The following is a 13,714-nucleotide window of genomic DNA, read 5'->3' as shown; positions in this document are numbered from 1 at the left end:
CCAAGAATCCCAATGGCTCGAGAATTCCGGCTCCTATTAACAAGGCACACAATATTCACTGCCAATTATTAAGACATGTACAAGAATAATAAAACGTTTTACATTTCTGTTGTCAGTGATCGTTTAATATTTAATTGTTTTTATACTTCCTGCTACAGTACATCAGTTCCTACATTTTATAAATGTAGGATTGTATTTTTGCTGTGATTTCTATTAGTTCCAGCCAAAGCCACTGATAGGGCTATTATTCAAGTGGAGGGGAGAGAAGGGCAGAGGCAGGGTGGCAGAGTTTAAAGTCTATTTTAAAACTAATAAAAAAGTCAATTCTACATTAGTCACCAACTGTGAGCAATATGTGGTTTTAAAATCCTTTTATGCATAGTGTTGAACAACTTTTAATATTTAAATCCATAGATGATATTGAAGTCCGTTTTTTCACTCAAAACTGGGAGGCCAAAGGTTCGTTTTCTCAGGCTGATGTCCACCGACAAGTTGCCATTGTCTTTCGAACGCCAGCATATTACCAAATAAACATCACTGAGCCTGTATCAGTAAAAATGCAGCTTCGACGGCCATCAGACCAGGAAGTCAGTGAATCTATGGAGTTCAGATACCTTCCAGATGAGAGAGGTACTGTACGCTATTTGCTGAACTGTGGAATAAAATTTGTTCCGTATTTAATAGGATTATTCTATCGTATTCCGCTGTAGTTATACAAGCAATGTTTGACACCTAATGACGTAAGGTCCCCTCTGGGGCCAGCTAGCTGGCCCTGGCAAAACTCAAGACTTCACCTGGGTGCCCGGCAATGTGGCTTTGCTTTGTTGGAGACTGTAGTCCCAGCACTGACCGCCACTTCTGATGATTGGCTGGCAGCTCTTGGAGGTGGGATTTCCTCTCAGATGGGAGCAATGTCACTCTGAGCCACTAAACAGCCTGAAGACTCAGAGCAACTTGGCTCACCCTGGCTTTTAAACTGAGGGTGGGGCACCACCTCTATGTAAAATTCCTCCTATATTACTACATTTTGGGTGTGCCTCTTGAATTTTATCTGTATAGAATATCTAGTTTTTTTTACAGGCATTTCTTTGTACCTTTAATACTGAAGAATCTGACTTGTGTTGGATCAGTCTTCACTTGTGGATGATACTTAAGTGTTGACTATATACTTATCTGTGCAGGCATCGAAGGAGAACCCAATCCTGGTCTGGCCAAGCTTACACTTTCCAGCAGTGACCTGGCCAAGCTTACACTTTCCAGCAGTGACCTGGCCAAGCTTACACTTTCCAGCAGTGACCTGGCCAAGCTTGTACTTTCCAGCAGTGACCTGGCCAAGCTTGTACTTTCCAGCAGTGACCTGGCCAAGCTTGTACTTTCCAGCAGTGACCTGGCCAAGCTTGTACTTTCCAGCAGTGACCTGGCCGAGCTTACACTTTCCAGCAGTGACCTGGCCAAGCTTGTACTTTCCAGCAGTGACCTGGCCGAGCTTGTACTTTCCAGCAGTGACCTGGCCAAGCTTGTACTTTCCAGCAGTGACCTGGCCAAGCTTGTACTTTCCAGCAGTGACCTGGCCAAGCTTACACTTTCCAGCAGTGACCTGGCCAAGCTTACACTTTCCAGCAGTGACCTGGCCAAGCTTGTACTTTCCAGCAGTGACCTGGCCAAGCTTACACTTTCCAGCAGTGACCTGGCCAAGCTTACACTTTCCAGCAGTGACCTGGCCAAGCTTGTACTTTTCAGCAGTGACCTGGCCAAGCTTACACTTTCCAGCAGTGACCTGGCCAAGCTTGTACTTTCCAGCAGTGACCTGGCCAAGCTTACACTTTCCAGCAGTGACCTGGCCAAGCTTGTACTTTCCAGCAGTGACCTGGCCAAGCTTGTACTTTCCAGCAGTGACCTGGCCAAGCTTACACTTTCCAGCAGTGACCTGGCCAAGCTTACACTTTCCAGCAGTGACCTGGCCAAGCTTGTACTTTCCAGCAGTGACCTGGCCAAGCTTACACTTTCCAGCAGTGACCTGGCCAAGCTTACACTTTCCAGCAGTGACCTGGCCAAGCTTGTACTTTCCAGCAGTGACCTGGCCAAGCTTACACTTTCCAGCAGTGACCTGGCCAAGCTTACACTTTCCAGCAGTGACCTGGCCAAGCTTACACTTTCCAGCAGTGACCTGGCCAAGCTTACACTTTCCAGCAGTGACCTGGCCAAGCTTACACTTTCCAGCAGTGACCTGGCCAAGCTTGTACTTTCCAGCAGTGACCTGGCCAAGCTTACACTTTCCAGCAGTGACCTGGCCAGGCTTACACTTTCCAGCAGTGATCCCCCGAGATAGCTCAGGCCAATTTTGTCTAATTTCAGTCGATTAACTGAGAATAGATTGGGGCCGTTCAAGTTTTTATGTCTACGTTGTTTTACTTTTAAGGGTTTACTTTGACATATGCTTCTTTTGATTACCTGGTGCTTGTGAGAAATATGTTGGTTGGGCTTTCTGTCTGTTAGCCATTTGCTTTCTTCTTTTGCTTTGAACGGGTGTGAGCAGAAGTTTTGTTTTCCTGATCAAGCCGTCAGAAATGGATTCCAGGTTGCTAGTTAGTCTTCCAGTTTCAGACAAAGGTGAAAGTATCATTTGTTCAATCTGGGCGATGTCCTACAGGTCATTTTAGCCACATGTTTGTTGGAGAGAAGCCTCACTTGCTACTGTTAAAGAATGCCACCTTGTAGATAACAAAAAGGTTTGTATTATCTGCTAGTGGAGGTGTGGGCAACCGTACTCTAAAGTGAGTAGCGTCAGCAACTGTGGTGGGTTCTTTGGAATTTTGAGCTCGTCATGGATCATTAGGTCTTCTGGACCGCTTTCCAGAATTGCTAAATGAAAGGTTTTAAGACTAGTTACTAATTTCACTTTTTTTCAAGGCTTTTATCCAACTGTCAAATTGATCAGTTCTTATAGAACCACGTGAATGATTAATCATCTCAAATCTTAACTTGGAAAATTATATAATTGTATAATGATCTTGTTCAATCTCAATAAATATATATATATCCTGTGTACATTGACATCCAGCTCGACCTGACCTTGACTTCTCGACCCTCCACTGTCTCTTAATTGTCATAAACCAGAACTTTCACAACATTGGTGTCAGATTTGATTTTGAGATGAGCTTTCAACCACATATTTGTGTCATCATGAGGTTCACCTAATTTTGCCCTTGCCTCAGCTCTTATGCTGCCAAAACCCTCAATGACATTGTTAGCTTTGGATTCCAGCACGTTGCTGGCTGACCTCCTAGTTTCCATTCTCCATAAACTTGAGTTCATCTTAAAATTCTGTTGACCATATCTTACTATCCCACCTTGTCATTACCCTCAATCGCTGACCATGGCTGAATGATTGGCTCAAGATTCAGAAATGCCTTAATTTTAACATTTCTCTTGTTGTTTCCAATTTCCTCCATGGCCTTGACCGTCCCTATCTCCTTCACCTCCCACAGTCCACTGAGATTTGTGCTCGCCTCTAATTCTGATATCTTGTGCATCTCCTGTTTTAAGCTCGCCACCATTGATAGCTGTGCTTTGAACTGCCCAGGTACTAAGCTGTAGAATTCCCTCCCCAAAACCTCTACATCTCTCTCTCTCTCTCTCTCCTCTTTAAAACCTACCTCTTTTACTTAAGCTTTTGGTTATCTATCCTATTATGTTATGTGACTTGGTGTCAAATTATGTTTGATAATGCCCCTGTGAAATGCGTTGCAACACTTTCTGTATTAAAGATGCTATATAAATTAATGTTGTCGATTCTAGAAGACAAAGTCAGAAATATTCTTCTGTTTTTACCAGTATGATGTTTGAGAATTAATGTTGAATATGGTGTTTGAAATAACTTTTTTGTAACTTTTTTTCATTATATAGACAACTGTTTTTATGAAAAAAGAAAGAGGACAGCAGATGTTTTCCAAAAGTTGCTGCAAGATTGGGCACCAACAGGTAAGGATCACAAATTCCATAATTCCTGACTGCAGTGGCCATGAACTCATTTTATTTTAAGGATTGCATTTATCTGTCCTCCTGTGTGCATGGCATCCTAATAGAACCTCGTGTCACAGCCCCTTCCCAGCAAGCCAGTTACCAATCAACATTCACTGAAACATTAACACTTGTGTGAACATTTTACATAACTCTGGATATGTTACTCCTATCTCTGATTTCCAGCAACTATTTCTGAAGTATTGTGGGTACTAACTCACGGTAGCCTATAGCATTGCTCAAAATATTCAGGGTGCTAATTTCTGCCTGCTAATACAAGCTATGAAAGTGATTGAAGTTGTGAAGTGAGTGGGGGTGGTGTTTGCATTTTCCTGTAATAACTGAGATATATCAGCTAAAATGTAAACCAAGTTAAACTAGGCTGAGTGCTGGGCTCAACATCACTATGGGTCAGATTGATGATTTCAAACATAAAATAACAAAATATTTCTGGTGATAAATGCAAATGTCTGAATGAGTGCCAACTCTCTGACACTGCCTCCTACCTCCCCCTGGATGATGACCCCACCAATAAACATGTTGTGTGTCCTGGACTTTCACTGACCTTATCTCCTCTGGAGATCTTCCCTCCAGAGCATCCACCCACATAGAACCCAACCCTAAACCTCTGACTTCCTAAGATCCACAAATAGGACTGTCCTTGTTGATTCGTCATGTGACTGTACTAGCCCCACTGAATTAATTTGAACTGACGTAGAACTTTACCACCGTTCCCTGACTGTCGCTAAGTCGAGATTCTGGAACTCCCCTCCCAACAGCACTGTGGGTGACCTACACCACGTTGCAGCGGTTCAAGAAGGCAACTCACCACCACCTGGTCAAAGGCATTTGGGAATGGGAAAAAATGCAGACATAGCCAGTGACGCCTGCATCCTGTGAAATAATCTTTAAAATCTCTTCCTATCTTGGCTGTTTTTTTTCTTCCCCTTGTTCAGTCTCTTCCCACGATTCTTCTGATGCATTCCATCACTTAAGTGTCCAATTTTCTATCCTTAACTGTATTTTCTTCACTATGGGACACTCAATTCTCTGAATCTACATCCTCCACCAGACGGTCGCCTGGCTTTCTGCCACTTCCTGAAAGGAGAGCATCACCTTCTCCCCTAGCTGAACTTGTTCTCATATTGAACAACTTCTCCTTTATCACCACTCATTTCCTCCAAACAAAAGAAGTGTTGCTATGGGTACCCACATGGGTCCTAGATATTTGTGGGTATGTATAACTTTCCTTGATCCAGTCCGACTTGGGTCCTCTCCCTCAGTTTTCTCATTCAGGTACATTAGCGTTTCCTGCTTTCTAAACTGGAAAATTTAATCAACTTTGCTTCCAGTTTCAACCCTGCTCTCAGCTTCCCATGGTTAATTTCCAAATCATTCCTTCCCTTCCTCAACTTCATTCTCTCCATTTCTGCAGATTAACCATTGACAAATATTTACTAGATGTCCACTGACTCCCACTACTACCTTGACTACACTTCCTCACGTCCTGAGTGTCACCCCAACTGTGGTTGACAGGATCTCGGATGCGTCCATCCATGCTCCCGCTCTTCTGCTTTCACTTGCTCTCAGATCTTTGATAGGTTTCCCTTTGTCCTCGCCATCTCTTCAGTAGCCTCCATATTCAATAGATTATTCTCTGCCATTTCCGCCATCTCTAGCGTGATGCCACTCTGAAATGCATTTTCAATTTTTCTTCTCTTTATTTTACATTCTTTCATGGAATGTGAGCATTAATGCAAGGTCAGCAATTGTGGCTGTCCTTAATTGTCCATGAGAAGGTGGATGGTAAGTCGCCTTCTTGATCTTTTGGTATTCTGAAGGGACTGTTCCTTCCTGGCTCTTCTGTCACCCCCAACATGCCCATTTCATGCCAACACAGGAGATGAAACACCTGCCCGTTTACCTCTTTATTCCTCCTCATCCAAAGCCCAAAACATTCCTTTCAGGTAAAATGGCAATTTAATTGTACTGTCCTTTTAATTTGGTACACTGTAGTTGCTGTTGTGGTCTGTTATAAACTGGGGAGACCAAACACCGATTGAGCAATCATTTTGCGAGACATCTCTGTTCAGTCCCTGTGCATGACCTTGGGATTTTGGTCGTCTTGTCATTTAATTTTTTTTTCTTCATTTCTTCCAATTAAGGGGCAATTTAGCATGGCCAATTCACCTACCCTGCACATCTTTGGGTTGTGGGGGTGAAACCCACCCAAACACGGGGAGAATGTGCAAACTCTACATGGATAGTGACCCGGGATCGAACCTTGGTCCTCAGCGCCGTGAGACAGCAGTGCTAACCACTGCACCGCCGTGCTGCCCTGTCATTTTAATTTTGCACCTCTCACTCAAGCCTGATCACTCTGACCTGCAGCCTTCCAAGGAAGCACAATGAATGCTTGAGGAAGAACATCTTGAGGTGAATTATCCACCTCCCCAGCTGCGAGTCTGTTGGCGACACATCGTCGCTAGAAACGGAATTCCCCATTCCAGTGGCTGGCCAATGGGATTTCCCATTGTAGTCACCCCCATGCCGACGTGAAACCCGTGGATGGGGCTGCCAGTGGAATGGAGAATCCTGCCGGTGGAGAATTTACCCTCATCGTTTGATTAGGCACTTTATACCCGTCAAGACGCAAAATGTACTTCAATTATTTCAGACAGAAAGTCTCTGCCTTTATTTTGCATCCTTTCTCTTTGCAGTGCTTGGTTTCAGTCTGATTTTCCCCTTGCTTTCACTTTCAGATGGCATTCACGCCCCCTTTACACAAGCCTTTTGTTCTGTATTTGTCCCATTACCTCTGCACCAGCAACTCTTTTGTTGGTTTGGTCCCTTATGTCTCCCACCCTGCGGACCTTCCATTTTGTTTTTGTTCCCCCCCCCCCCCCCCCCCCCCCTTTCCCTTGTTTAAAACGATTATTGTACCTTTATAATTTCTCCCGGTTCTAATGAAAAGTTATCAACCTTGAGCATTAATTCTCTTTCTCTCTCCCGCTTATTTTGCCAGATCTATTGTGTATTTCCAGCACTTTGTTTTTATGTCTGGATTAATGTATTTTGCTGCCCAGGAGGGTCCGCCTCAGACATAGATCAATCTATTCTACATTGGCACAAACACATTTTAAGAACTAATGTCCCATTTAGGAATCAATCTTGAACACTATTGTCCCGACTTAGATTCTGCTAATTGAACAGATGAATGATGTGCCTGTTTACTTTAGACTTATTCTCTGAATCAATTCTTTGTTCAGTTAGTCTAGGACATAAGAAATATTGCTTGGCATTTGACTTGCCACTTCTGCTTACAAACAAAAGCTGGGTGCTCACAGTAGCACCATCATGCTTTTGATGAAGCGTTTGGTGCTTTCATTCTCACATTATCATTCCAATTCCGGAGGCCATTCAGCTCATTGTGTCTGCATCGGCTCTCTGAATGAGCAATTTCCTGACTAAGGGGTGCCATTCTCCCTCCTTTTTCTATAACCCTGCACGTTCTTCCTTTTCAGATGACGATCTAATTTATTTTTGAATGTTTCGATTGAATCTGCCTCCAACACACTCATGCATTTCAGACCTCAATCACATGCTGTGCGAAAGTTTACTTTCGTATCGCTGTTTCTTTGCACATTAAACTCGCACCTTGTTGTTCTCTATCCATTCACAAGTGGGAACAGTTTCTCTCTCTCTGTCTATTCTATCCAGGCCACTCATTTTGAATACTTATATCAAAATCTCCTCTATGTCTTCTCTTCAAGAAACACAGTCCCAACTTCCCCAATCTATCTTCATAGCTGAAGTTACTCATCCCAGGAACCATTCTTGTGAATCTTTTCTGCAATCTTTCCAATGCCTTCACATCTTATAATAATAATCTTTATTGTCACAAGTAGGTTTACATTAACACTGCAATGAAGTTACTGTTAAAAGCCCTTAGTCGCCACATTCCATCTCCTATTCGGGTACACGGAGGGAGAATTCAGAATTCCAATTCACCTAACAGCGCTTCTTTCAGGACTTGTGGGAGAAAACGGGAGCACCAGCAGATACAGGCAGACTCGGCATAGACAGTGACCCAAGCCCGAAATTGAACCTGGGGCCCTGGCGCTGTGAAACAGCAGTGCTAACCACTATGCTACCGTGCCGGTTACCTAAAGTGTGGCACCCAGGACTGGACACGATACTCCAGCTGCTGAGGCTGAACTAATGTCTTCTACAAGTTCAACGTAACCTCCTTGCTCTTATACTCTAGTCGAGGATACTATATGCTTTCTTAATCACTCAACTTGCTCTGCCGCCTTCAATGATTTATGCACATTTACCCACACAGTTATATCCATTACTTTATAGTGCCCCTTCATGTCCTTCCCACCAAATTAATCTCTTTACATTTCTCCGTATTGAACCCTCTACTTGCCCACCCATTCCAATAACTTGTCCACGTCCTTTTGAAGTTCTACACTATCCGTCTCACAGTTCATAATGCTTCCAAGTTTTGTGTCATCCACAAATTTTGAAATTGTGTCATGTGCCCCAAGGTCTAGGTCATTAATATATACTGGAAAGAGGAAGAGTCCCAACATTGATCCCTGGGGACCTCCACCATAAATCTTCCCGCCCGAAAAACATTCATTATCCACTACTATCACTACTTTCCTATCACTCAGCTAATTTTGTATCCATGTTGCACCTGTCCCTTTTATTCCACGAGCTAGAATTTTGCTCACAGGTCTGTTGTATAACACTGTATAAAATGTCATTTTGAACTCCACATATACCACATCCACAACATTCCCCTCAAAAACTCCTGCAAGCTGATTAAACATGATTTCCCCTTAAGAAATGCTTGCTGGCTTTCCTTAATTAACCTGCATTTGTCCATGTGACTGATGATTTTGCCCTGAATTGTTTCGAGAAGCTTCCCCACTACCGATGTTAAACTGACTGACCTATAGTTACTGGTCTTCTCTTTACAGCCTTTTTTGAACAAGTGTAATGTTGCACCCCTAAAGTGAAGGAAGAGTTTAAAATTCTGGTCAGGCCCTCCACAATTTCCACACTCACTTCCCTCAGTATCTTTGGTTGCATCTCATCTGGTCCTGGCCCCTTAACAATTTTAAAACAGCTTATTCACCTTAACAGTTTTAAAACAGCCTATTCAATACCTCCCTTTTATCAATCTTAAACTTTTCAAGTATCTGAATTACCTCCTCTTTCACCATGGCCTGGGTAGCATATTCTTCCTTGGTGAAGACAGATGCAAAGTATTCATTTAATACCTCAGTTATGCCCTCTGCCTCTGTGTAAATCCCTTATTTGGTCCCTAATCGACCCTACTCCTTTTACTACCCGTTCACTGTTCAAATGCTGATAGAAGATTTTGAGATTCCCTTTAATGTTGGCTGCTAGTCTCATTCCGTGCTTCCTCTTTCCTTCTCTTATTGGCTTTTTCAATTTTTATTTGGTATTTTCTCCCTAGCTAGGGATGATAGGGAGGAAATTCTTGGGTCTCCGCCAATGCAGTTAAAGGTATCTGGGGAGCCCATAATTTGTTTCCCCTACCTACCCATGGGAAGGTGCTTGATCTTTCCTTGGCATCTTGCCTCCCAATAGTACAATTTGGATCAGAAGCACACCCTTGTGAGGAATCTAGCAACCAGGCATGACGTTTAGATGTTTTGGTGTTTGACAGAGTTGTGGATCCTGGTGCTGTGCTATGCCAACAAATTACACTTTTAAAACTAATATGAAAACAGTTGGAATGTGATTTAGAGCCCATAAATATGAATGAAATGAAAAATGAAATGAAATGAAAATCACTTATTGTCATGAGTAGGCTTCAATGAAGTTACTGTGAAAAGCCCCTAGTCGCCACATTCCGGCGCCTGTCCGGGGAGGCTGGTACGGGAATTGAACCGTGCTGCTGGCCTGCTTGGTCTGCTTTAAAAGCCAGCGATTTAGCTGAGTGAGCTAAACCAGCCCCTCTACGCTGATACAGGTGTCAATTTTGATTTAATGTCATCTCGCTGAGGTAAGCAAATGTTTTCATGGAATAGCTATTAGAACATTTATTCGAATGTTGAGTCCATTCAGATTAGTATGTCTGACCGTGTGGTCTTGCTGCCAGGTTCAGTTGCGTCTGCTTGTTAGATAAAAGGTTTTTCCAACTAGATCTTGACGTTTGGTTTTAAATGCCACAGATGTACAATGTGCACAAAACAGACCAGACAAGATCACAGTTGGCGTGCCTACTGCAAGAAGAGCCTATGCACTCTCAAAGATCATTAAACAAGGTAGGAAAGAACTGCATGACAAACACAAACTCATCAGAGTGTATTCTATGGGTGTTGCATCTAGGTTCAGAACAATCTTTACTGTAAAATTTGTTAACATTATAGATCTGCCCATTTTTTCTATAGTGTAGTGAAATAAATCTTATCTTACTTCATAATAGCCCGTCAATAAATAAGTTACAGGTATTTTTTTATTTCAGGAAAAACCTTATTTAAATGAGAAATATTGTTGAAAAGATTCACTTCGAGTTGGTGGTGGAGAACTTCAGAGCAGTGTTGCAATAGCACAAGGGATTTTAGGATTGAGACTTTGTGTAGTATGCATTTTGTGTGATACGTTATTATAACTTCCAGATTTCAACTACGCATTTATAGTAAACGTTTCAGACGGTCAGCTATTTGGAGTGTAATATACCTTTTTATTTGTTTTGTAAACCAATGATAACTGACGGCATGATCAATTATCCCTATCAACATAACTTGTTGACTCAAAGCATAAACCCTTTTTTAAAAAAAAAAAGCTCTTGTCATTTGTCAGAGGATTCATTATTTTTGTTCCTTACTTCATAGAGCCCCAGGACCCATATATTGGACTACAGCAGGCACACGTAATGCCAATTCAGCAGCATACCAACAGTGTAGCAGCTATGAACCAGAATCATCAGATTTTTAATCGCACAGTTCTCAGAAATTCAAACCAGATTTTCACTTCTGGCCAACAAACATCCGTACCTACAACCACAACACCAGCTGCTCCTCCAAGCTGGCATCAGATACCTTCTTACAACACTCAGGATTTACATCCACAGGCTCCTGCAAATCATAATTCCTTGCCAGTGCTTAGTGATGATGTGCTGAAATGTTTGGAACCTCTTCCACAGAACTGTCCTGTAGATTCAGTGGGTTTTATACATGATATCAGAAACAATGGCATCGGAGCTCACTGCATTCAACAACCTGCTGTTTTGACCACTTCCAACACCATCGTAAATCAGAACTTGCACGTAAATATGCAGATACTTGCCAGTAATAGCATTGACCATAATGATGTAAATTTGATGGGTACAAACTGTGAACAAGCTGTATCCATTCCAGGGCGATGGAAGCTATCAAATCAGCAACAAGCACCAACCATTCAAAGTGTTCAATTATCTCAAAATGCCTTGGGAAACATTGCTGCTATCAAAACTGCTCAAGCAAATGCACAACTGCCCACCGACATCCATTTAGATGGTGTCTTTGGACACCTGACCAATGACCTATCTTTTAATGGAGGCATGCAGATGACAGACGGCATGACAAATAATACGTTCAGTGTTGATGGATTTGAAAGTAATGATTGTATGAACCCAGTAGTGTCTGACCATGTAGATATGGATTTCATTACTGAATTTCAGAGCCCATCTGGAGATTTGAATGACTTCATTCAGACTCTTTGACAGTTAAAAAGGAAGTGAACACTTTGGGTGGAATCTTGTCCCCTTTAAAAATAGGGTCCCGACCCTGCACTTGGTGGCAACATGCCGGCTTACATGATATTCTGGGAGGGAACCTCCTAATTGGCCACCTCCATGTCTGCTTTCCAGTTGAGGATATTGAGCAGGTTTCTGAAGCTGCAGGCCTAATCATAGGACCTGCAACCATGGAAGGATGGCTGCCCCGCTGGCAAAGGTGGGTGCTGCTGCTGAAGGGTGGGGACCACGAGGACTATCTTGAGACGCTTTCTGAAGAGTTCCCCTCCAAGTCACACACCATCCTGACTTGGGAATATATCGCTGTTCCTGAGACAAAATCCTGAAATTTGTTCCCTATCACAACTGTGAAATTTGTTCCCTATCACAACGTGGATTGTAGCAGTTCAAGGTGGCAGCTCGCCACCACCTTCTCAAGGGCAATAAATGCTAGGAAGCTGTCACCCTATGAATGAATGAAAAGAAGGTTTTATGTTTTAAAACATCTGGCACAGAGCCTGTCCCTTAATTTTCCCAGTGAGAGTTGATCACCCTGATGGCAGTCCTGTGCCAGCCACCTGGATCTTCACGGTGTCCCCAAGAAACTAAAAAATGATGTATTTATTTATTCAAATTAGCGGCCTAATCCTGTCAGGTGGGTAACAGTGATGGATCCCCTCTGTCAAGCTTTCCCGGAAGTGGGAACGCATCTGACCTGACAGCCTGATATGTAAATTCCTTTCCGGCCAAGTATCAAGCCAACCTCTGCAGGACCAAGAAGATTCCACCCATTCAGTGTGGATCGCTTCAAGAATTTAAGTTGCTCCTTTTAATTGTGGATTGTTACAGATACATTAAAATAATGTCAAGAAATGAATTAATTACAAGTAGTGTCCAAAAGTAGTTAATACTATTCCTCAATCTCTCTGATCTTGCAACTCCTATATTTAGTATAAACTGTGCAGCAAATACTGGAACTTCCTAGTTGCCCAAAATGTTACTATTCTACTCAGTTCGATTCACTTTTCTCATTTTATGATGGTATTTAAGTTCTCAAACCAGGTGGACGAATAGCCTAAAACTGGAAGTTAGCTCAACTTGGTGAATTTTACATTAAAAAGTTGTAAATTCATTGTTTTATATAAATAGGGGCATCCCTTATTGTTTGTAATGACTGTGTCAATCTAACTACTTAGCATATGAACTCTGTACGGTAAGTTCTCAATTTATAAATGTGTTTATCAGAGAATTTGAATGTATAATTGTAATATTGCTTGCTATGAAACTTATTGTGGTATGGGATACTTTTAAAAATGGCTACCATACCTGTACTATGAATATTTTTTCAAACTGGTTTTTCTTAATATTTTCCACTGTTTATATGCTACTTTAAAAAAAAACATAATGACTGTTACTGTCATTAAGTTTAATTTTATTCCTTTGCATCTTTAAATAAAGTTAGTCTAGAATTCACCTGAATGTGTTTCCATTAATGAATGGTAGAGGGGTCTTCCTGTGGCATAATGTAGAGCGAAGACGTGCACGAGGTGACTCCTGCAGGGAAACTGAAGGTTTTGCCCTTTTTCTTAGCGCCACAGGTTGTTTATGCCTTGGAATCTTATGTTAGTTATAAGATTCTATAATCTTATAGAATATTATAGAATATATTATAGAGTTCCCTCATTACTGAAATGAACAGGATAAGAAAGCTTCGAGGAGAAACACATGGACAGAGTCTGAAGTTTCTCGGGCTTAATGGCAGTTAAGATGGCGGAGTCGGATTATCTCGTTCTGACCATTCCACTAATGGCTGAAGTCCTCACCAATGTCTTGACAGGAGAATTTCAGAACCATCGATGAATCATGTCGGAGGAGCTTAGAAGATCAATCGCTAATGCTTTTGCTCCTATCGTGCGACTCTGGGAAAAACTAACG

The 13,714-nt window shown here is 42.2% G+C and overlaps 1 protein-coding gene across 5 annotated transcripts in view; it reads left to right on the top strand.

Annotated features, from left to right (window-relative positions):
- The window catches only part of rel (v-rel avian reticuloendotheliosis viral oncogene homolog), a 77,143-nt gene extending 63,891 nt beyond the window's left edge, over positions 1 to 13,252 (top strand). For all 5 annotated transcript variants that reach the window (XM_038809150.1, XM_038809159.1, XM_038809141.1 and 2 more), the window contains exons 8-11: positions 415 to 630; positions 3,907 to 3,981; positions 10,236 to 10,328; positions 10,899 to 13,252. In XM_038809150.1, the coding sequence (XP_038665078.1) occupies positions 415 to 630; positions 3,907 to 3,981; positions 10,236 to 10,328; positions 10,899 to 11,767 (1,253 nt within the window). In that variant the 3' untranslated portion in view covers positions 11,768 to 13,252. The remainder of the gene's footprint in view (positions 1 to 414; positions 631 to 3,906; positions 3,982 to 10,235; positions 10,329 to 10,898) is intronic.
- Positions 13,253 to 13,714: the final 462 nt, after the last annotated feature.

This window comes from Scyliorhinus canicula, chromosome 1, assembly GCF_902713615.1.
Source record: "Scyliorhinus canicula chromosome 1, sScyCan1.1, whole genome shotgun sequence".
NCBI lineage: Eukaryota > Metazoa > Chordata > Chondrichthyes > Carcharhiniformes > Scyliorhinidae > Scyliorhinus > Scyliorhinus canicula.
The sequence above is the reverse complement of the archived record's forward strand: the minus strand, read 5'-3'. Positions and strand labels throughout refer to the sequence as shown.